The sequence below is a fragment of the Mesocricetus auratus genome, unplaced genomic scaffold, assembly GCF_017639785.1.
Source record: "Mesocricetus auratus isolate SY011 unplaced genomic scaffold, BCM_Maur_2.0 Super-Scaffold_100676, whole genome shotgun sequence".
NCBI lineage: Eukaryota > Metazoa > Chordata > Mammalia > Rodentia > Cricetidae > Mesocricetus > Mesocricetus auratus.
In genome coordinates this window covers 111,125,998-111,147,335 of record NW_024429266.1, presented here as the reverse complement: position 1 = coordinate 111,147,335, position 21,338 = coordinate 111,125,998, and the positions used below count along the sequence as shown (strand labels likewise).

At 40.5% G+C, this 21,338-nt stretch overlaps 1 protein-coding gene across 1 annotated transcript in view; it reads right to left on the bottom strand.

Moving 5' to 3' along the window:
- Ube3c (ubiquitin protein ligase E3C) overlaps positions 1-21,338 on the bottom strand; it is a 102,199-nt gene that overhangs the window by 28,528 nt on the left and 52,333 nt on the right. Inside the window, exons 13-18 of the mRNA XM_005084197.4 lie at positions 20,969-21,201; positions 12,009-12,113; positions 10,604-10,691; positions 7,644-7,741; positions 5,928-6,060; positions 986-1,233 (exon numbers count right to left, since the gene is read on the bottom strand). Coding sequence (XP_005084254.1) covers positions 986-1,233; positions 5,928-6,060; positions 7,644-7,741; positions 10,604-10,691; positions 12,009-12,113; positions 20,969-21,201 — 905 coding nt within the window. The remainder of the gene's footprint in view (positions 1-985; positions 1,234-5,927; positions 6,061-7,643; positions 7,742-10,603; positions 10,692-12,008; positions 12,114-20,968; positions 21,202-21,338) is intronic.

Sequence of the window (21,338 nt, the reverse complement as noted above, 5' to 3'; positions counted from 1 at the left end):
TTCAGGCATGTATGTCTGAGTGAGGGTGTCAGACTTAGAGTTACAGACAGTTGTTAGTTGCCACATGGTGCTGGGAATTTAACCCGGGTCCTCTGGAAGAGCAGTCAATGCTCTTAACCACTGAGCCACCTCTCCAGCTGCTGCATGTTTCACCATTAAACCTGAAGTTTGCATTCAGTTCCATACTCCCCTTTCATGTGACAAGTCTAAACCACATTGAACAAATTTTAAATAGTTACTTTGGGGGCTGGAATGATAGCTAAATAGGTAAAACGCTTGCCATGCAAACAGGATGAGTTCCATTCCTAGCACATACATTAACAAAACAAAATCACAAACAGCCAGACAGGGCAGCATGCACCTGCATTTCCAGTGCTGGGGAGGTAGCGAAAGCTGAGGCTTGGTCAGTTAGCTGAATCATCTAGCTTTAGATTCAGTGAGAGACCTATCCCAAAAAATAAGGAAGATAGGAGACACCCAATGTCAAACTATGGCCATGCACACACAGAAATTAAACAAAAATAAATACAGGTAGCTACTATAAAAGCGCTCAGCAGAGTTTATAGTACTTTCTGTTTTTGTACTATATCAATTATTCTTTTTAGTCTAACTACTGCCTGTGCAATGCACTATGATGAACTGTAGTTGCTATATAAATACTAGCTGGGATCACCAAAATGACTTTTAACAATTTTGAACAACAATATTAATAAAACTAAATGAAGCCGGACATTGGTAGTGCACACTTTTAATCCCAGCACTATGGAGGCAGAGGCAGAGGCAGAGGGATCTCTATGAGTTGGAGGCCAGCCTGGTCTACAGAGCAAGTTCCAGCACAGCCTCCAAAGCAATACAGAGAAACCCTATCTCGAAAAACAAAGCAAACAAACAAACAAAACTCAATGAAATTTAGATCACAACTCTATATTAATCAACAGCGAAATGATATCTTTTGTTTAGAGCTCTATTTTTATATAAAGATTACCTTTCCAAGCATTCTGCCAAGGAAGTAGTAATGCCTTGCAAAAGAATCTCCCACAAGCATCTGAGCAGCTGGGTTGGGGTATAGAAGCCCTTCATTAGTAGTTTTAAAGAACCCCTGGTTGGGGTTAAATCCAGATTTCAGTAGTTCATTTAAAAACTCTCTGAAAATACCACCACCATCAATGCCAGCTTCATCCAGGCCATGGGCATTAAGCAAGTGCACACGGATCCGTTTTTTCAAATCAGGTTCTATTAAAAAAAAAAAGAGCAATAAAATAAGCAGTATTACAGGAAGCATTATGTAAAGGCATCAAATCAAGACTATCAATCAGGGACAATTAACATTTATGGTTCAACAAAACAGCAATATTAAAGAGACAATGACATCAAAGTTACTTAAAATGCCAATAAACAAAATAAACATAATCTAGAAATACCAACTTTTATGTAGAAGATCCCATTAAAAATATTAGCAACAAAAAAAAATAGCAACCAATAAAACTGTTGGGAAACCAGGGCCTATATGGAAAACCTTTTCCCATTGATATATCACGTAGGAGATGGTTGGTTAGTTTGGGCAAGTGGAGGAAAGATTCTAAGCTAGAACAACCCATCATCTCTGAAAAGGAAAGTTAGGCAACTGAACTAGGTACCCGTAGTGGGCAGGGGGAAAGAGACTTTTTCTAAAATGACACAGGTTTGGGTGGGACAAGAGTAACAGGTAATAGGGAATAGTCCTAACAACCTTGTCAGAGCTCATCACTGAAATGATTCACAAAGCAGTTCCAATCAAAGACAAGCCTGAATATAAGCTAAAGACACTGTCTTCTTGGTCTGAAAGGATCCAAGGCAGTTTTTGAGAGCTGAAGATTTACTAGAATGAAGATTCACAGCAAGCTAGAAAAGAAGGAAGCAAACTACTGACATCTTTCCTGCCACCTTGTTTCATTGTATGTGGTGAAAATGCATGCACCGCTCTTTATTTTCTGCACCAATATCCTGACTTCTAGACATGTAAGTGAAAAATGAGGAGGAAGCTTTTACTTCCGTGCTTTCAGTCTGAGAATGATTTGAGTATAATGGGAACTTTCTCACTACAGTTGAGCCTTTCACTGCCCACAGGTAGCTGGCTTTTAGTCATCACAAGGACATACTGCACACAGGCAGTTCTGTGAACCCAAGTGTGTTAATGACTCTGACACCTGAAATATGCACTTTTTGAAGGCTGCAGTGGCCTGAGTTGCTGGGTGTCTTAATACATGTCTTTAACCCCAGAACTCAGGAAGCAGAGGTAGGATGATCTCAGTGAGCCAGCTTGTTCTATGTTCAGTTCCAGGGCTGCCAGAGCTACATAAAGAGATCCTGTCTCAAAAAACAGAGGCAGGTGGATCTCGGTGATTTGGAGGACAGCCAGGGGCATATAGAGAGATCCTTGGGGGGGAGGGGTTTTACAAAGAGTTAAATACTTCCCAGAAGAGGGGCATGATAGACTAACATGTCTGAAAACTAGGAAAGGAATCAGTGATATCCTAAGATACAGAATTAATCTCCAAAGAATGCCACTTCTGCCACCCACAGAGCAGGTAAAAGACAGGGTATACTCTGGACCAACAGCAGGGACACATCCATATCTTTGGTGGGACTCTGGGAAACAAACGCGCCTCACCAGGACTACAACTTGCTCTTTATCTTGTCTAGGAATAACAGTAGCTACCATTTGTCATTTACCCCAAGCAGAAGGTATGCTGGGGATTTTGCAGCTGGGCAGTGATGGCACACACCTTTGATCCCAGTACTTGGGAGGCAGAGAAAGGTGGATCTACCTGAGTTGAGCCCAGCCTGGTCTACAGAGTGAGTTCCAGGACAGGCTCCAAAGTTACAGAGAAACCCTGTCTAGAAAAATGAAAGAGAAAAGAGAGAGAGGAGAAAGGAGGACACGGGCACGATGGACACGGGACGGGATGACAATCTCAAGAAGGAAAGAAGAACATTTATTTGCTACTACACATAAGATCTTGCACTCACTGTCAAAGGCTAGTGGTGAAGATTCTTACAAAAATTTTAAGTGCAAAAAACATTCTGAATGAGAAATTGTTGCCCTTAAGTCATCTTTGAATCTCTCCCTTAAAACTTTAGGACCAAGGCAGTGAGGGCTCTGACACTGAGAGTTTCTAGGGCTATTCTCAAAATGTAGCTTGTTAAGGATTGTAAACTTTCTGGAAGCTTATCAGTAAGAATTTACAATATAAAATTGAATGAAAATATTTTCAGTACAAAAATCTAGCCTGTTAGAGATATTGAGACAATTTGTTTCTAAGAACAAATTAGAAATAGCGGATTTCATTTTAAAGTTTTAGTAGAGGGAAAACACCTAAGAAAAACACCAATTTGATTTTATCCTTAATTAATGTAATTAATTCTGCTATTAAGTGAAATAAAAACCAACTTCCTGAAGAAGATAGTCTCAGGAAATGACATCAAGGCTACTGGCAGCCCAGCCCTCACAGCCGTAGGATGCTGGGAGCATCAGTGGAGTACAAGCACCAGGAGTTATGGAAAGACAATCCCACAGTTCTCAAAGCACTTCCGGGTGAAGACTACTCCACATTCTCTCTATAGTAGAGTCCTTAACACTGAAACACAAAACTGCAAGGAGTACATGGCTTCCATGGGTCAGGCCAAGTCTGCAAATATCTGATACCAGTTTTCTCCTAGCTCTACTTGACTGACTTTGTAAAGGGCTAACTCAAACTGTTTAGACAGCCTCTGAGATGAAATGAGATCATAAGCATCAGTGAAGGACTGACTTTAATGACTATAATAAATGAAATAATCACATTAATTGATTGTAAATGAACAGTTAGTAAATACAGCAATTCTAGCATTTTTTGTAAGCAAATTAAATGTTCCTGAGATAATCTGTTTAGCAAAATATCAAACAACTTTTATCCATGGTTTAAAAATCCTTATTCCTAAGAACTAAACTCTACTTGAAATTTTTAAAGTTCAATTAAAATTGTTTACAACACAAAGTCTGTCCTTAGCTGAAAAGTCCAACATTACAGATGCCTCAGAGGGGTATGCAGTAGGCAGAAGCCCCATACCCCAAGTGTCAGCCTTTCCCAAACATCCTGGCTTCAGTTCTACCTCTTCAGAAAGTCCTACAACCTTCCTGCCAAGATAATCATTTATATTTCTCATGTTATCCTGTCTAATTGTGCTTTTTCCAGGGTTCAACTACAACTTCAACAGGCATTGCCTGAACATCTGCTGAGTGCATTTAGCAAAGGGTACATTTAAATAAGGTAAAGAAGAGAAACAAGCATGGAATTGGATAATAAAGTTAAGAATGAGGGCTGACTTATGAGTTGCTACAGGATTCCAAAGAAGGGACACTTGGGTTTTGGAGAGCATGTTTCCCTAGACCCCAGCTACCTGTGTTCATCTCCCTAATCCACAGTATGTGGAAACAAATCCTGAGACAAGAGAAACCTGTCCTGTGGGGATTTCAGTCTTACCTCAGACCTGAACTGAAACAGTTTACCACACAGGGCTTGAAAGAGCATTGCACTGCTCAAATAACAAATGTAAGTTATGCAAAACCACACCTCCCAGAGAACAGAAAGGACCTGCCGGCACCAGTTTTTTTCTATTATCACCATACTGGCAACATTTACTCTTCAACTGGGCAGTGAAAATAATTACAAGCTGAAGGCTTAGTTTTCCTGAGAAAAAATTTAAATGGCTCCCTCAAAGAGAAGCAACTATGATTTCGCATCTAACTTTCTACCATGGACCAAAGGTGACAGAGCTTTTATTCTGAGTTACTTTGTACTGATCAAACACTGATTGTATGCAGGACCACAGATATGATATACTGGAGTTAAAATTGTTCCTGTTACAGTACTTAACACTGAGAGTCAAGTATTAAAACAAGATAAAGCATGTATCACTGTCCTTCAGATTTCTAAAGTACAATTTTCTTTACAGTACTGTTACTGAAGAACTATGTTTTAAAATAAAGAAATACAGATTGTAACAGCATTTACTTAATATAACTTACAATTGGTCACACATTTATATGAAAAACATAAAATGCAAAGCAATTATTATGGCACTCAGGAAGCTGAAGCAGGAGGATTATGAGTACAGGACAGGACTGACTACATATGGAGACCCTGTCTCAAGAACAAACATATTGAAATGAGTGCCACCTACAGTTCTGGAATTACAGGCAGCAATATGACATAGCATGGTAATGGAGGCAAGAAGTTGCCTTTAAAACAAAAAATTGATAAGCTAAAATGCTTGTGGGTAACCTATTAATTTTAGTAATATTATTTGGTAGTTCAAATTTACTAAATTTTATCTACTACATTTCAGTTTTTAAAATGTTATACAGAAGGCTGGGGGGTTCAGGTCAGTGGTAAAACACTTACCTGGGTTCCCTCCATAGTACAAAATGAACAAAGTCTTAATAGAACAAATTATGAACAGGAAAACAAAACAAAACCTTTCCTCCCAGGGAACTGAAACTAGGCTGTCACCCATGCTAGTCAATCAAGTAGTCTACTACTGATTATATGTGTGTATATATCCCTATACAGGGTTAAAGGCATGACCATCAAACCCAGCACCAGCTCAACAGAATTTTTTTTTTACTATTTTCTTTCTTTTATTTGTTTTTTGAGAGAGGGTCTCACTACATATTCCTGGCTGTCTTGGAACTCAGTATGAAGACCAGAGTGGCCTCAAACTCAGAGATCCACCTGCCTCTGCCACCTGAGTAACAGGACTAAAGGTATGCACCACTATGCCCAGGAACAATTACTATTTTCTACAGTAATTCCCCGACTTCCCCCCTGATACATGCAGGCACACAGAGTAATATGTATGTATGTATGTATGTATGTATGTATGTATGTATGTATGTACGTACGTACCATTTTCTGGAGAAAGTTTGTCATAAGCATCTTCATAAATATAATTTCTTCTTATTGTAACATTGATTCCATCCAGAAATGGACCATCTCCTTGAACTTCTTGTTTATCTGCATAAATCAACCTTTGAAAGATCTAACAAAAAGGTAAAGTTGTTATTAGAAACAACACACTTGCTGTTATAAAGCACAATCTTCTATGCACTGTTCCAATTTTAGTACATGTGCTGCTAAAGCTAGCACAAGCGCAAACAATCTAGACAAAACTGTTCAATGCTTTAACTTTGCATCTCTATAAATCATGGCATCCGTTTCTATATACAAGGCAGCAAATATTAACTTTTTCAAGAAATGAGTATTTCTAAAGTGTTTCCCCTGCATTTACAGTGTTTAGAAAGGCCCATGCCATAGTACATGCTTGTTTATTAAGTACTTCTTAAAAATTTAGACAGGTAGGGGGTACTGAGATGACCCAGAGGGTAAGGCTCTTTCTGTCAAGTTATGACCCAAGTTTGATCTGGAACATGATCTAAGGAGGTAACAGTCTCCTAAAGTTGTTCTCCAGCCTCCACATGGACTCTATAGAACACACAGATATACACAACCGACTATTGAAAATATTATTTAGGAAGGAAGTGAAGCTTTTAAAGCAATATGCTAACCTTAGACTATTTCCACCTAGAATAAAACTCAAATGTCTATGAGGCAGAAATACCAGTAAAGGAAGCTCAGGAGTTGGGTACCATGCTATCATTTATTTACCTACCTACCTACCTACCTACCTACCTACCTACCTACCTACCTACCTACCTATTTATAGAGACAGGGTTTCTCTGTGTTGCTTTGGAGCCTGTCCTGGAACTTGCTCTGTAGACCAGGCTGGCCTCCAACTCACAGAAATCTGCCTGCCTCTGCCTTCTGAGTGCTGGGATTAAAGGCGTGTGACATCCCCACCTCCCACCCCTGGGGGGGGGGGCATTTGTTGGCATTTTTATGAACACCTAGAGCAGCAGTTCTCAACTTGTGGAGTCATGACCCCTTTGGCAAACCTCTATCTCCAAAAATATTTAATTACTATTAACAACAGTAGCAAAATTATAATTATAAAGTAGCCTCAAAATAATTTTATGGTTGGGGATGACCACAACACAAGACAATGAACTGTATTAAAGGTTTGCAGCACTAGGAAGGTTGAGAATCACTGACCTAGAGCCTCTAGGATGGTCAGTCCATTCTTTTGTTTGCCATGGACAAAGAATATAGGCCTGAAAAAATACAGGTTAGTACCTGAGAGAAACACCTAGCAATTTCTAGAATTTTTCTAATATATATATGTATATACTCCCAATTAAATTGGAAACATATACAATCTTTTAAACTTTTTTGAAAAAAGGAGGTAAGTTATCTGTCCATTTTTCAAAGCAGAGATGGTCACAACTTTTTAATGAAGGTACACAAAGTAATTTTACAAAAGAAATGGCATTTTTAATAAAACAATGCAATCTTCAACAGTTTAAACAACCTTCCATAGACCCCACTATCAGAAATCTCTAGTCTAATAATAGGGTACTCAGCTAACTACAAGGAAAAACATGGTTTTAGCTTGTACAGAGAAGTATCTGGCTATATATTAAGTATGAATTTGGGGATTTTTTTTTTACTGGGTGTGTTAACTTTTTTAACTGTGTTAAGTAAAATCACAGGATCTGAATGGCATACCTTCACTCGCTCCTCAAAGGGAACCACAAAAGGCAGTTCTGTCAGAATGGCAAGTTGTCGTTCTTCAGACACAGACAGGGGTGGGGACTCCAGACCCACTGCAACACATGTTAAAACTCATTTAGTTTGTATTTCCCTTCCTTTCCATTCACTGCCAGCTACTAAAATCAGGATTTATAAAATAATTTTAAGAATCTAAAGTAACCTAGTGATTCCATCTATTTCTAGTTTCATGAACATACTCCAGGCCCAATCTGAAAATTGTGAGGTCATTTCAGTCAGGTGAGTGATACCAAAGCCCAGAGTGGTTCAGAACGACCATCTTAAGTTGCCTGCTCACCCAACAAATACAGCTAGCACTCACAGGGTGAGGCTCAGGATGTTAGAGCTAAAATTCTAGGTTCCTACAGCTGCATTTTCCTCTGGGATAGATACACTTGCATGTCAAGAGTTGCCTAGGAGAAGGCTGTGTGTATCCAATGGGCCTATACTGGTAAGAAAACAGCATGGCACAACAAAACGCTTTCAAACTCATTTGAATGAGTTACTAACTTTGGTCTCTCCCCGGAACTGGTGGGAGTGCATCACCCCTTTGCTCATGGCAAGCAAGCAGTATCCTGGCTCTTCTCTGTCTCTGTGTCTCTGTCTCTGTCTCTCTCTCCCCCCCTCCTTCCCTCTCTCTAATAAAACTTCCCACACAAGCCCTGTCTACCTTGTTTGTCCCTGACCAGCCAAGAGCTTCCCACCAAGGTCCCACCCCACACCTTATGAGAACAGAAAGAATCTGGAAACCTTTTAACAGTTTAAGATTCCCTTTTAGGGCTGGAGAACTGGCCCAGAAGCTAAGAACACTAACTGATCTTCCAGAGAATTTGGGTTCAAATCCCTGCATCCACATGGCAGCTCACAACTGTCTGTGACTACAATTACAGGGGACCTGACACCCTTACACGGAGAGAAAACAAAAATGTGCAATTAAAAAAAAAAAAGATACCCTTTTAGCTAAGTGGAAGTGGCAGCACTTAGGCAGAGGTAAACTTCTCTATGAGTTGTAGACCAGCCTGGTCTATATAGTGAGCTCCACCCCAGCTAGGACTACATAGAGAGACCTTATCTCCCGCACCCCCAAGAAAAACACAAGCAGAAAGATAAATTATATCTATAACATATTTTAAATCCTCCAAATGCAATAATTAAAAAAATAAGCACATGAAAATATACTCAATACCATTAGTCAGTTGGGAAATGAAGAATAAAATCACAATGAGGTATCACTATGCAGGATTTGGTCAAGGTTAAGAAAATGTTCTACAACTGAGTTACATCTCTAGTCTACCATATACTTTTTCAAAAAAAAAAGATTTATTTATGTATTATGTATACAGTGTTCTGTCTACTTGTATCCCTGCGGGTCAGAAGAGGGCACCAGATCTCATTATAGATGGTTGTGAGCCATCATGTGGTTGCTGGGAATTGAAAACAGGACCTCTGGAGGAGCCATCTCTCCAGCCTCCCATACCATATGCTTTTGAATGGCTAAATCTTTAATTCTTTTTGTTTGTTTGTTTGTTTTTCGAGACAGGGTTTCTCTGTATTGTTTTGGAGGCTGTCCTGGAACTTGCTCTGTAGATCAGACTGTCCTTGAACTCACAGAGATCCATCTGCCTCTGCCTCCCGAGCTGGGATTAAAGGCATGAGCCACTGCCACCAACGCCAAGCTAAATTTTTAATTCTTAAAAAGGTTTTGACAATTTCATATATGTACACAATATATGATGATCGTATTCATAGCTCATTATCCTCTCTTATCCTATTCCCATTCTTGGTAACCACTTTCCTCACAACTAGTCTCCTATCCCTTATCTTTTCTATGATCTACTGGAGCATAGGCAACCTATCACAGGCTATGTTACTAAAGAAAATGACTCCCAATTCCTTACCAAACATTAAACGCTAATAGCTCCTTGGAAGTTGTGAAGCCCCATGAATTCCTTCCTTATCAATGCCAGTATGTTGAAGGGCCAGGCAACCATAGCTACTATTCATTACTGAAATGCCCATGTCATATCCATAAGATAATTATCTTTTAAAAATGATAATCCCAGGAAGACATGGTGGAGAGCATATCTTTAATCCCAGTATTTGGGAAGCAGAGATACCCAGAACCCCAGACCTGAGAAGGCTACCCGGTGAGACTCTATGTGTCAAAGAAACCAACCAAAACAAAACATGACAATTCCAAGTATTGGCTGGGATACAAAATACCAGTGCATAAATCATACATCTGGGGTCTAACTGCAAGGTCGTATACCTACTTCAGAAAACATTTCTGCAGTTTGTTTTTTAATTTATTTATTTTAATTTGCATTAGTGTTTTGCCTGCATTTATGCTTATGTGAGGGTGTCAGATCTTGGAATTACAGTTGTGAGCTGCCATGTAGGTGCTGGGATTTGAACCTAGGTCTTCTAGAAGAGCAGTCTGTGCTCTTAACCACTGAGCCATCTCCCCAGCCCCAGTTCTGCAGTTTTGTTTTGTTTTGTTTTAATAAAGTTAAGCACCTGCTTGCGGTGATTCAGGATTCTTTCAGTGTTTATATTCACACAAATACTTGTACTCTAGTAATAGCAGTTACATTCATAACCACCAAAGACTGACAAAATAACCACGTCTTCTTTATGGCATAACTAATCAATGAAACTCTGTGGAGTAATCAAAAGAAACAGTTATGATCCGCAGAACCTTACTGCTTCACACTGCTTGGCCTGCAGTTCCACTTTTCAGAAAAGGTGAGATAACAAACATTTTGTACCTGTTTACCAGGGTACTAAGCTGATCTCTACTGGAATGATGAAAATACTGTGTGGTGTTCAGCAAAAATCACAAGAGCTAACAGTAGGAGGAGTGAATGTAGGAGAGTATTTGCCCTTGTGAAAAGAAGGTCCAACTAAGGAGAACTTACCCTCCAGGGTGGACTGCAGAGGGCCAATCCTGCCCATCCTCCGGAACCGCCACACATGTCTAGATGCTGGTACGTAGAGCTGGGTGACCTGTGGGAAACAATCAATGGCTGTCAGCATTCTCTTCTACCCCAGCAGATAGATGCATGGCCTACACTTCCTTAAGGAGCTGGCTGTCAACCCCTGTACAGTGCAGGGTGCCTCTCATGTCCTCATACCCTAGCCTTTAATACTTTAAAGTGAATTGGTGAGCGTCTGGGCAGAGTAAATGAATATAGTAATATAATTACAAAACAAAGCATATCACATTAAAAAATAACTATTAAACTTACCTACTTAGTCTAAAGTTTTTCTTTTCCAATTAATTTGGCTGAATTAGTACTCAAGTAATATAAGCAGAGGGTATTTTCTCTTAAATTTTGCTTTAATCTGTAAATTCTTCTCATTCCTTAGTGTCTTTTTTTTTAAAAAGAAGGTATAAGCTTCTGCTTATAGTCTGGATCATACTCAGTATTTACAGAGGTACCTGAAGAGGCGTTAGAGCAGCAGGCCCAATATGTGTAGTGGCATGTTACATTCTTCCCTGAGCCCACAAAATAGGACACCCACCATACAACAGGAAGGCATCAATGCTATCTAAATAGTTTCAGAGAGGCATATCAAATATTTACCACTTCTTTCTTTCTAGAACAGTCTTCAAAATAACAAAATGGTTCCTTTACACTTTATAAAAGTGATGGATGAAGGTCTTTCTCTTTAGTGCCGTTGTGAACTTGTGGAGTTACTAAATGAGGACAGTCCATGCAGCTATTTTCAGTGTTGCTCAGAGTTTCCAGGACACTGTATATGTCTGGGAAGAGGGAGGCTCTCAGAAGTCCCTGATCTTTCCTCACACCCCAGCAGCCTCTACTGTGACAGGTCACCACACCTCAAACCTAGAAATACCACTGTGTTTAAAGACCTTTTGTGCTGGTGAGAAAAGTACTGGGCCCTGCAGCTAGTCACTTTGAAGGTCTGCCCATTTGCCCTCTGCCCCACGCTCGATTTGAAGATGTCTTTTTACCCAAAGCCCCAGTCACAGCTTCACTGTCCTGCCACAGTCCTGTGCTGGTTTCTTGCTGCACCTCTATCCGTTTCCCTTATCTCTCTCTACTCTCAAAGACTTTAAAATTCATCAATGGAGACTTTCTCTTGGAGCACCTGGTGTCCTCTGTTATCAGGACGCTGTCTAGGCCAATGCTGTTGCTATATATCTTACCCTCTGACCAAGAGTTAGCATTGTAGACAACATTGACACCTACTCAAAACTTAAGTGAAGAGTTACACAATTTAAAAAGACTTACTCCCCAGAAATACAAAAGCTGAGAAACCATTTTTAATGAAAACTACTAGAAATTTTCCACTAACTTTATCTGCTTTGATATCCTCTTGCTCTGACAGCCAGTGGTTTGGAGGACAGAAGTTTCTTCTCGTGTCTCTAGACTTCAGCATCTTCACCAGATTGGTGATGACCTGGAAAGGAAAACCAATATCACACAAACAACTCAATAACTAACAGCTTACAGAGCAGCAGCAGCACCAACCAGAGCCCAGAAGATAATGACACAGGTGCTTTTCGACCTGATAAAATGGATGTGGACTTTCCCACCTTACAAAAAGTCTCCTACAGGGACCAGAACATGCTAGAGGAATAGGCCAGTTGTCTGCCAACAGAAACAGAAAAGCAACACGAGTGCACACGTGATGTTGTCTTTAAAAATGAGGCCAGGGGACTGGAGAGATAGCTTGATAATTAAGAATGACTTCCTTCTCTTGTAAAGGATTCAAGTTCAGTTCACAGCACTCATATCAGGTGGCTCACAGACACTTATAATTCTAGTTAGGGGATCTAGATACTCTTCTGGTTTCTAGGAGTACCTAGACACATCACACACATGAGAATGCACACATTTTTACCCCTCTCCCAAAAGTGTCAAGTGTATAAAACTGCAAAAAAGGTTTCATACAGTTCAATCTCCATCCTCTTGTATTCCAAATCCTCCTGCTTCTAATTCCCAAATGCCAAAGATTACAGAATGTATCACCACACTTTGTTTGGGATTCTTTTGTTTTGTTTTGTTTTTTTAAGCAGGGGAGCAATTTTTTTTTCAGTTGAACCCTTCAGATTTATCTTATGTGCATAAGCGTTTTGCCTATATGCAAGTATGTGTACCTAGTGCTCTTGGAGGTCAGAAGAGAACACTGCATCTCCTGGAACCAGAGCTCTAGGTGACTGTGAGCCACCATGTAGATCTAGAAACTGAACTTGGGCCCTTTACAAGAGGAGGAACAAGTGTACATAACTACTGAGCCATCTATCCATCCCCTTGGCTAGAATTTTGTTGTTGCTGTGTTTGAGACAGGTTTTATCTGTGTAGCCCTGGCTGACCTGGAACTCACTCTGTAGACCAGGCTGGCCTTGAATTCACAGAGATTCGCCTGTATCTGCCTTCTGAGTGCTGGGATTAAAAGTGTGTGCCACCTCTTGGCTAGAAGCCTTCCCCCAAGACAGTGTTTCTCTGTGTAACAGCCCTGGCTGTCCTGGAAATCACAGAGATCCACCTGCCTCTGCTTCTGGGTGCTGGGATTAAAGGTGTGTGCCACCACTGCTTGGCCTTGGCTAGAACTTTTAAGGCACAATTCTGGCAGTACAATAGCTCACCTGGGCTCATTTCCACCACTATTTGGTAATTTCTTCTCTAGTTTTTCTGAGAAATACCACATAAAGAATGTGGGTAAAATAGGATCCTAAATCTCTATTTTCCACACACACCTTGCCTGTGCCCCTGCAGCTGATGAATTTTCCAGTCTTTTGACTTGGTAAAAACCCCCTATTTGGCCATGCTGCCCAACTGCAGCAGCACAGCAATGTGTGTCCTTTGTATATTCCTGGACCAATAGCTGTTTTGGCTATGCCATGAGCTCCTTGGGAAGAGAGTCCAACGAATACCTGGAGATCTAGTAGCTTTCAGTAACTAATCTGCGATTAAAAGTTATTTGATAGGATTAAGAAATCTAGCAGTACTATCTAAAAAAAACTACTCTCTATACTACATTGATATGCACTTTGTAGAGCTGGCAAAATTGCTCTATAAGATGCTTGCTACCAATACTGACAACTGAGTTTAAATCCCAGGAACCACATGATGGAGAGAACCAATTCCCACAGGTTGTACAATAATCTTCATACATATGTTTTTTGAGGGGCTACAGGATACAAATCTGGCTTGGAGTCAGATAATAATTACTTATAAACTTATTTTCCTCAACCCCAATATTTATTAAAAATAATAAAGTAAGCATCCTAGAAACAGATTTCTTATGAAAGTCCTAGCTGACAACTGCCCAGTTACAGATTATACATTAACACACACTATTTTCATAAAATCCTTACGTTTGCAATGTTCTGGTTTTGATAACAGGGAATCTTGCTGATGGACTAGCCAAGCTCAGGGTGTATCCTCTTAAGTTATTACCTAGCTATCATACTATAACAAGATATAGTATTATCATGTAATGAATACATCTGTAAATGGGATGACAACATTTGGATGGAAATAGCTGGCATTTATAATTAAAAACAAACAAAAAAATGTGTTATATGTAGCTAGGTAGTGGTGGTGCCCGACTTTAATTCCAGCACTCAGGGAGTCAGAGGCAGGCAGATCTCTGGGACAGTCTGGTCTACAAAGTGAATTCTAGGACAGCTAGGACCATCACACAGAAAAACTCTGCTCCCCCAAAACAAAACAAACAAGGGAGGGAGGGAGGGAAGGAGGAAGGCAGGAAGGGAGAAAGGAAAGGAGGGAGGGAGAAGCCCATTTTGAAAAGCAACTGCAACCGAAACGAATTATTAATTAAAACCAAACAGCACAGCAAATTCACTTTTTGGTGATAGAATTTAATCTGGAGCCTCATCCTTTCTAGACAAGGGCTATACCACTGAACTACAGTCTCAGCTTTCTTTATAGTTTTTGAGACAGGGTCTCAGTAAGTTGCCTAGGAGAACCTTAACTCCTTTGGTAGCCTGCATCTTGCCTGGTGCCAGAATTCACAGGTGTGTGCTACCTGGCCTGGCTATGGCTGATTCTTTAAGGAGCTCCATACAAAGCACACTCAGCAGCTCAAAACTTCTAGGTACTGAAGTGGGCAAATGTGTCATGTGATAAATCATTAAAGGAGAACTTTTTAAAGATTTGATTTCAAATGAAGAACATATTCAAAGGAATGTGAGAAAACCAGTGGCAGGCAGCTACAGGAGTATCACCTGACAGAAGAGGTTCTCCAACAGGAAATAGAAAGAACACAGTAAGTCTGCAGCAAGCGCTCACTACACAATGATACCGCCAGATCCCAGGCTGAGTTTATCTTTCATTCCCTAGCACTGGGCAGTCAGCATGGGTTGCTTAAGTAATCAATGAGGAAGGCTTGCAATGCTAGGTGTGAGCTGCCATACAAGTGACCCTGTTTTACACAGTCGTCAGCTATCACTTGTTAAAGATAGACACGACTTTGTTACATGTTTGAAATAATACAAAATTGTTTCCTTAAGTCCTCATTTCAATTAGCAATCAAAAAGTAAAACAAAACAAAAAACACTACTCAGCCAACCCTCAATAATAAGAAAGGTCCAACTTTGCAAGAAAATTGGTGAAAATTGCAATCACTACTGCAGCCAGGACACTGGTTGCATCCACTGACTTTGTTAAAAACTTGAGTTGCAGTTTTGTCTGTCTTTTTATTTATTTTTTGGTTTTTTGAGACAGGGTTTCTGTATGGCTTTGGAGGCTGTCCTGGAACTAGCTCTGTAGAACAAGCTGGTCTCCAACTCACAGAGATCCGCCTGCCTCTGCCTTCCAAGTGCTGGGATTAAAGGCATGTGCTATCACTGCCCAGCTGGTCTGTCTTTTTTTTCTTCTTCAGTGCTGGGGACAGAACCAAAGGGCTTGCCTATGCTAAGCAAACATTCTATTTACTACTAAGCCACATTTCATGTTTTTTAAATTAGCATTAATTATACATAAAAATGTTTTTGTTTGTTTTGTTTTGAGACAGGGTTTCTCTGTGTAGCTTTAGAGTCTACCCTAGAACTTTCTCTGTGGATCAAGCTGGCCTCAAACTCACAGAGAACCACCTACTTATGCCTCCCAAGTAATGGGATTAAAGGTGTGTGCCACCATGCCTTGCAAAACTGAGTTTATGACATTTCATAAATAAATGTGCTTCAAGCATGTTCATCTCCTCCTTAGTGTCCTCCTGCCCAATTCCTTTTCCTCATTCCTCTTCCTTTCATGTCTTCTTGTGTGGTCGTCCCAGTAAGATTTGTTATAGTTGTTAAAAGGAGCACAGGTGAGTTTACTTACAGAAACATGAGACCTTATCAGTGGCTATATTATGGAAGAAAATTTATTCCCCTCTTTCAGTAACTGCACATCTTCAATCTTATCTCTGGAGCCCTCGAATTTCAATGATAGGCTAATGAAAGATCCAATACTACAAAGAAAGTATAGCTACTATGAGTTCAAGAGTGCAGCAGCCATGTCATGTCAGAAGTCAGCATTCCACACCCATTCCCTTCCTCTAATTCCTGCCTTCTTTCAGCAGCACTATTAGGAGGTGTAGGCTTATTGGGGGAAGTGTGTCACTCTTTTCCTGCTGTCTTCAGACCTGGATATAGAATTCTCAGTTACCTTTCTAGCACGAAGTCGGCTTGCAAGCCACCTTCTTCCCACTGTGATGACAATGGACTGATTAACCCTCTGAACTGTAAGTCAGCCCCCAATTAAATGGTTTCCTTTATAAGAGGTGCCATGGTCAAAGTGTCTCCTCACAGGAATAGAAACCAAACCCTAAGACAGGTAAGGATGCCCCACTTATGGGTCATTTATTTTCAGTAATTTGGCCAGTTATAAATCTCTGCAGTAATCACTGATCACTGCAAAGAGAAGCATTTCTGACCAAAGCTGACAGCAGCATTATCCTAAAGGCATATATTTAAAAAGTAATATGATAGGTACACTATGTTCAGTAGGGAAGGAACAATAGTAGCTTTTCCACTATGGCATAAGACTCCCTAAAACAGGGGCTTTTGGCTAGGTCTACAGTATGAGGGCTAGTCAGCAGAAAGGAAGCTAATAATCAAGCTTCAGCTTTGTTTTTCTTCTTCAAGACAGGGTTTCTCTGTGGCTTTGGAGGTTGTCCTGGAACTCGCTCTGTAGATCAGGCTGGTCTCCAACTCACAGAGATCTGCCTGCCTCTGCCTTCTGAATGCTGGGATTAAAGGTGTGTGCCACCACCGCCCTACTAAGCTTTGTTTTCTATGTCCTATGAGCAAGCCAACTTTCTCCCCTGAGTGCTGGGATATACCAGGTTCATCAGCACCCCCAGCACACCTTTTTCTTTCCAGTGGAAAATACAAAACAACAATTGGAAGACCAAGAATCACCTAGCACAGCACTTTCAGCTTTCTATGTGGCAACATATAGAGATGTGCCTGCCTCCCTGACACACTGCCTTTGATAAGGCCCACTAACTGTGACAGCCAGATACAAAGACACATCAAGCAGGATTTACTGCCTATTCACAGGGTTAAAGCTATTGTAGCTATAAATTACACTTCAAAAAGAAGTTTATAAAGTTGATAAATACATGATCTGTTTTAACAATGTGATGCAGAACTTAGGAACCAACCTCAATTCTTACAATGACAAGTAAAGATGACTATAAGCACTTAAATTCTATGTTCTGTGACCAGCCAACAGAGCCTCTCACACAAATTAATTTAAGAGGATCCTCTGACTGAAAAACGAAAATGGTTGCATGGAAGGACAAAGCCTAGTCTCGGGGCTTGCAACTCTGGCAGTCAACAGAGAGCCAGAAATCAATGGCAAATGCTTTCACCTCCTTTGGTTTTATCACGAATATTTCGACTCTAATAAACATAAATGGTGCTGGCATTTTATTTTGGCTCTTTCAGGAGAACATGGCTGGTTCTTTACAGGAAGAATTTAACATCTCTCATACAGAATCACTACCATATGAACAGACAGACAATGCTTGCTTTTAGGGAAAAGTGACAACTCCCTGTTGTTTCTGTTATTTGATAATAAAGGTCATTTTCTCCTATAAGAAAAGCTAATAGCAGCTAATCACTCATGGGTCACACTAGTTTGTATAATTTCTGGGACTCAACTCATAGCAAGTGGTATAAAATAGGTTATAGACATGTCCTTTAAATAATTCTGTTGAAGGCCAAAGGTCTTTGTTAAAACACAATTTCAAACCTATACCTATCCCTTATCAAAAAGGAAGCAAACAATTAAGATTTTTGTATGCAGCTCAGTGGTAGAATGCTTACTTAGCATGTATAAGCCCTGGGTTCAGTCTCTTTTTTTCATTTACATGCACATACATCAAGAGAGCAAGAATACCCAGGCGGTGGTGGCATACGCCTTTAATCCCAGCACTTGAGAGGCAGAGGTAGGCAAATCTCTGTGAGTTCGAGACCAGCCTGTTCTACAAGAGCTAGTTCAGGACAGCCTCCAAAGCCATAGAGAAATCCTGTCTCGAAAAAAACAAAAACAGGGCCACATACAATCCCACTGCCAGAGAGTCTGGGAAACAGAACCCTCATCCAGTGACTGATGGAAGCAGAGGAAGACACCCACAGCTAAACACTGAACTGAACTCCTGGAATCCAGTCACAGAAAGGGAGAACTGATGAGCAAAGGAGTTAAGACTGGGCTGGTTTAACCCACAGAAACAGCTGACCTCAGATTGATGGCTGGGTGGACAGCATGGGACTGACCCTGACCCCCTGAATGTGGGTGTCAGTGAGGAGGTCTAGGTAATCTATGGGGCCTTGGGTAGTATTTATCCCTGGTGTACAAATAGACTTTGAGTGCACATGCCACAATATGGGATCCTCTCTCAGCCTGGACTCTTGTGGGAGGGCCTAGGCCCTGCCCTGGATGAAGTGACAGATTCTGGAGATCCACCATGGAGGGCCTCACCCTCCCTGGGGATCGGAGTGGAGATTGGGTGGGGGACTAGGGGACCTGGTGGGGAAAGCAGGGGAGCAGAGGAGGGAGAGGGAACTGGGATTGACATGTGAAACAAGCTTGTTTCTAACTTAAATAAAAAGAAAGGAAGAGGGGAAAAAAAGAATTTTACATTAAAAACAACAACAAAAAAGAGCAAGAATCATCTACCACAGCACTCTCAGCCCTCTATGGGCAGCACAAGATGTGCCTGCCTCCCTGACACACTGCCTTTGATAAGGCCTATTAAATGTCATATCCAGATACAAAGACATATCAAGCAGGATTCCTTCCTCTTCACAGGGCTAGCTCAAAGTACAAACAGAGTGAACATTGACCTAAAATTCAGAGGAAAGTGTTTAAGACAGGGTCTTGCTTAATTCACCTTGAACTCAATATAGCCCAGGCTGGCCACATGCTTGTAATCATTCTACCTCAGCAACCTGAGAGCTGGGATTAGTAGCATGCATCACTACACTTGGCTACGCACGCACGCACACAAGCAAAACAAAATAGGATCAGGGTGAAAAATACCATATGGATCATTATTAAATTCAGATATTCCTAAGCCCCAAAGATAAGACTGTCAAATGAAATTATAAAGCACCCAGTAGGAACTATAAGACACTGAACCCAGTGTCCCACAGAAGGGAAGTGTTACTAGTAAAGATCTCAGAGCTTAATTACATATACACAAGAAAACATACATGCTACCATATGGCCCAAATCCACGAACGATTACACAAGCATTCCAAACCTGCAGTAGATCAGATAGTTATTTGTACTTAGAAAAAGTACAAAATAACCCACCTTCAAAGAAGCGCTCAGCAAGCAATTTTTATATTTACTTACAAATATAGAGAGGAGTGATTAAAATAAATTGTGCAAACATGTATTACATCAATCTGCACAAATTATGAATTCAATGATGCATTAGCCCTGAATTCACGAAATCAAAACATTATCAGTTACTTTCACTGCTGCTAATGCTTATGCTTCTAAGTGAAATGGGTTGTAAAATCAGGCAGAATGGGCTGCAGAGAGACTCTCATGGACTTGTAGTATGAATAAGCAGTCCTTAATTAGCCCATCAGGTTAAGTGCAAGCATTAATGGGTCTTTCCTAAAGTCTAGCTTGACATCTTTCTCCAAACATGGCCAAGAAGAAAGTTCCATTAGCAATATTAATACAAGCTTAGTTGATCATTTTCATTCAATTAACTTCTTTCAATTAAATAGATAGCTTGACAAAAGCAGTGATAAAAGACCTGAAGGGACAGCTGATGACTCTCATGGAACATTAGTGTGGGAGAGGTCGCTGGTACTAAACGGCCTGTAAATCTAGCATTCAATTTGGAAGATGCATTTCTTTTACTCTCGCTCCTTTAACGAGCACTTTTAGCTGACTAGATGTGTTTGCACCAGAAATTGCATAGGGGTCAGAATCAAGCACCTTTTTCCTGCTTTTTTTTCCACCCCAAGTCAGTAGTGGTCTCCTGCCAGCATGCCAGCCATGGTACCCCATAACTTCTTTTTCTCCATGGTTAGAAATGAACACATTCTAGAATAATGCATACATAGCATGCATCAAAACCTATGACTAATTCTACCTTTATGATTCCATTTTACAAAAGATTCAAAAATACTCTCCACCACCAAAAGATCTTTAAGTGAAAAATAAAAAAGGAAACATTAATTTTTTTATTACTACTTCAGCCAGTTAAAAAAAGTCTGAAGACATTTTATACATGTTATTAACTGAAAGCAAGGTTTTTACTTTTCACCTTGTGCTGTAGCACTTATGCGAAAGGTAGAAGACAATGTTTGGGGGTCAGCTCTCTCTTTTTACTGTGTGTGACTCAGGACTCAGCTCAGGTCTCTAGGCTTGGAAGAAAGAGTCTTTACCTACCTACAGAGCTACTTCACCAGCCCAAAAGCAAAGTCTTAAAATGAAGCAGATATAAAATAAAGATGTGGCTTTTCCTTAAAAGTTTTGTATATTAGAGGCTGAAGAGATGGCTCAGTGGTTGAGAGTGCTGACTGTTCTTCCAGAGGACCAGGGTTCAATTCCCAGCACCCACATGGCAGCTCACGACTGTCTGTAACTCCAAGATCTGACACTCTCACACAGACATACATGTAGGGAAAACACCAATGCACAGAACATAAACAAATTTAAAAGTTTTGTATAATACATTATGCCTGACATCCGCCTCCACATGGCTATTCTTCTGACAGGAAGTGAGCAGACACAAGTCTGAGCTGCACTCATTCTCCCACAGCCACATACCTTGAACAACTGAACCCATCGTTTCTGCTCCATTTGTATGCACTGTTGCATCTCAGAACTGGTGGTCACCCCAATACTCTGAAACGCGGTGACATATTCTTCCCGAACCTCTGGCTTTGTTTCCGGATATGCTAGCTTGATGATCCCCAAGCAGGCATCCCGAAGGCAGCGAGACAGCAGGATTAGCTCCTCCAGAGTGAAAGGCATCATGGATGATTGTCTCTGACCTACAACTGAAACAATCCAATTTTCCACCAGGTTCTTTTTTTTTTTTTAATCAATATACACAGCAAGCTTTAAAAAAAAAAAAAAAGCCTTTTTCAATCCAACAGGCCATGACACCAGCACCAAACCCGTTTTTCAAAATTCT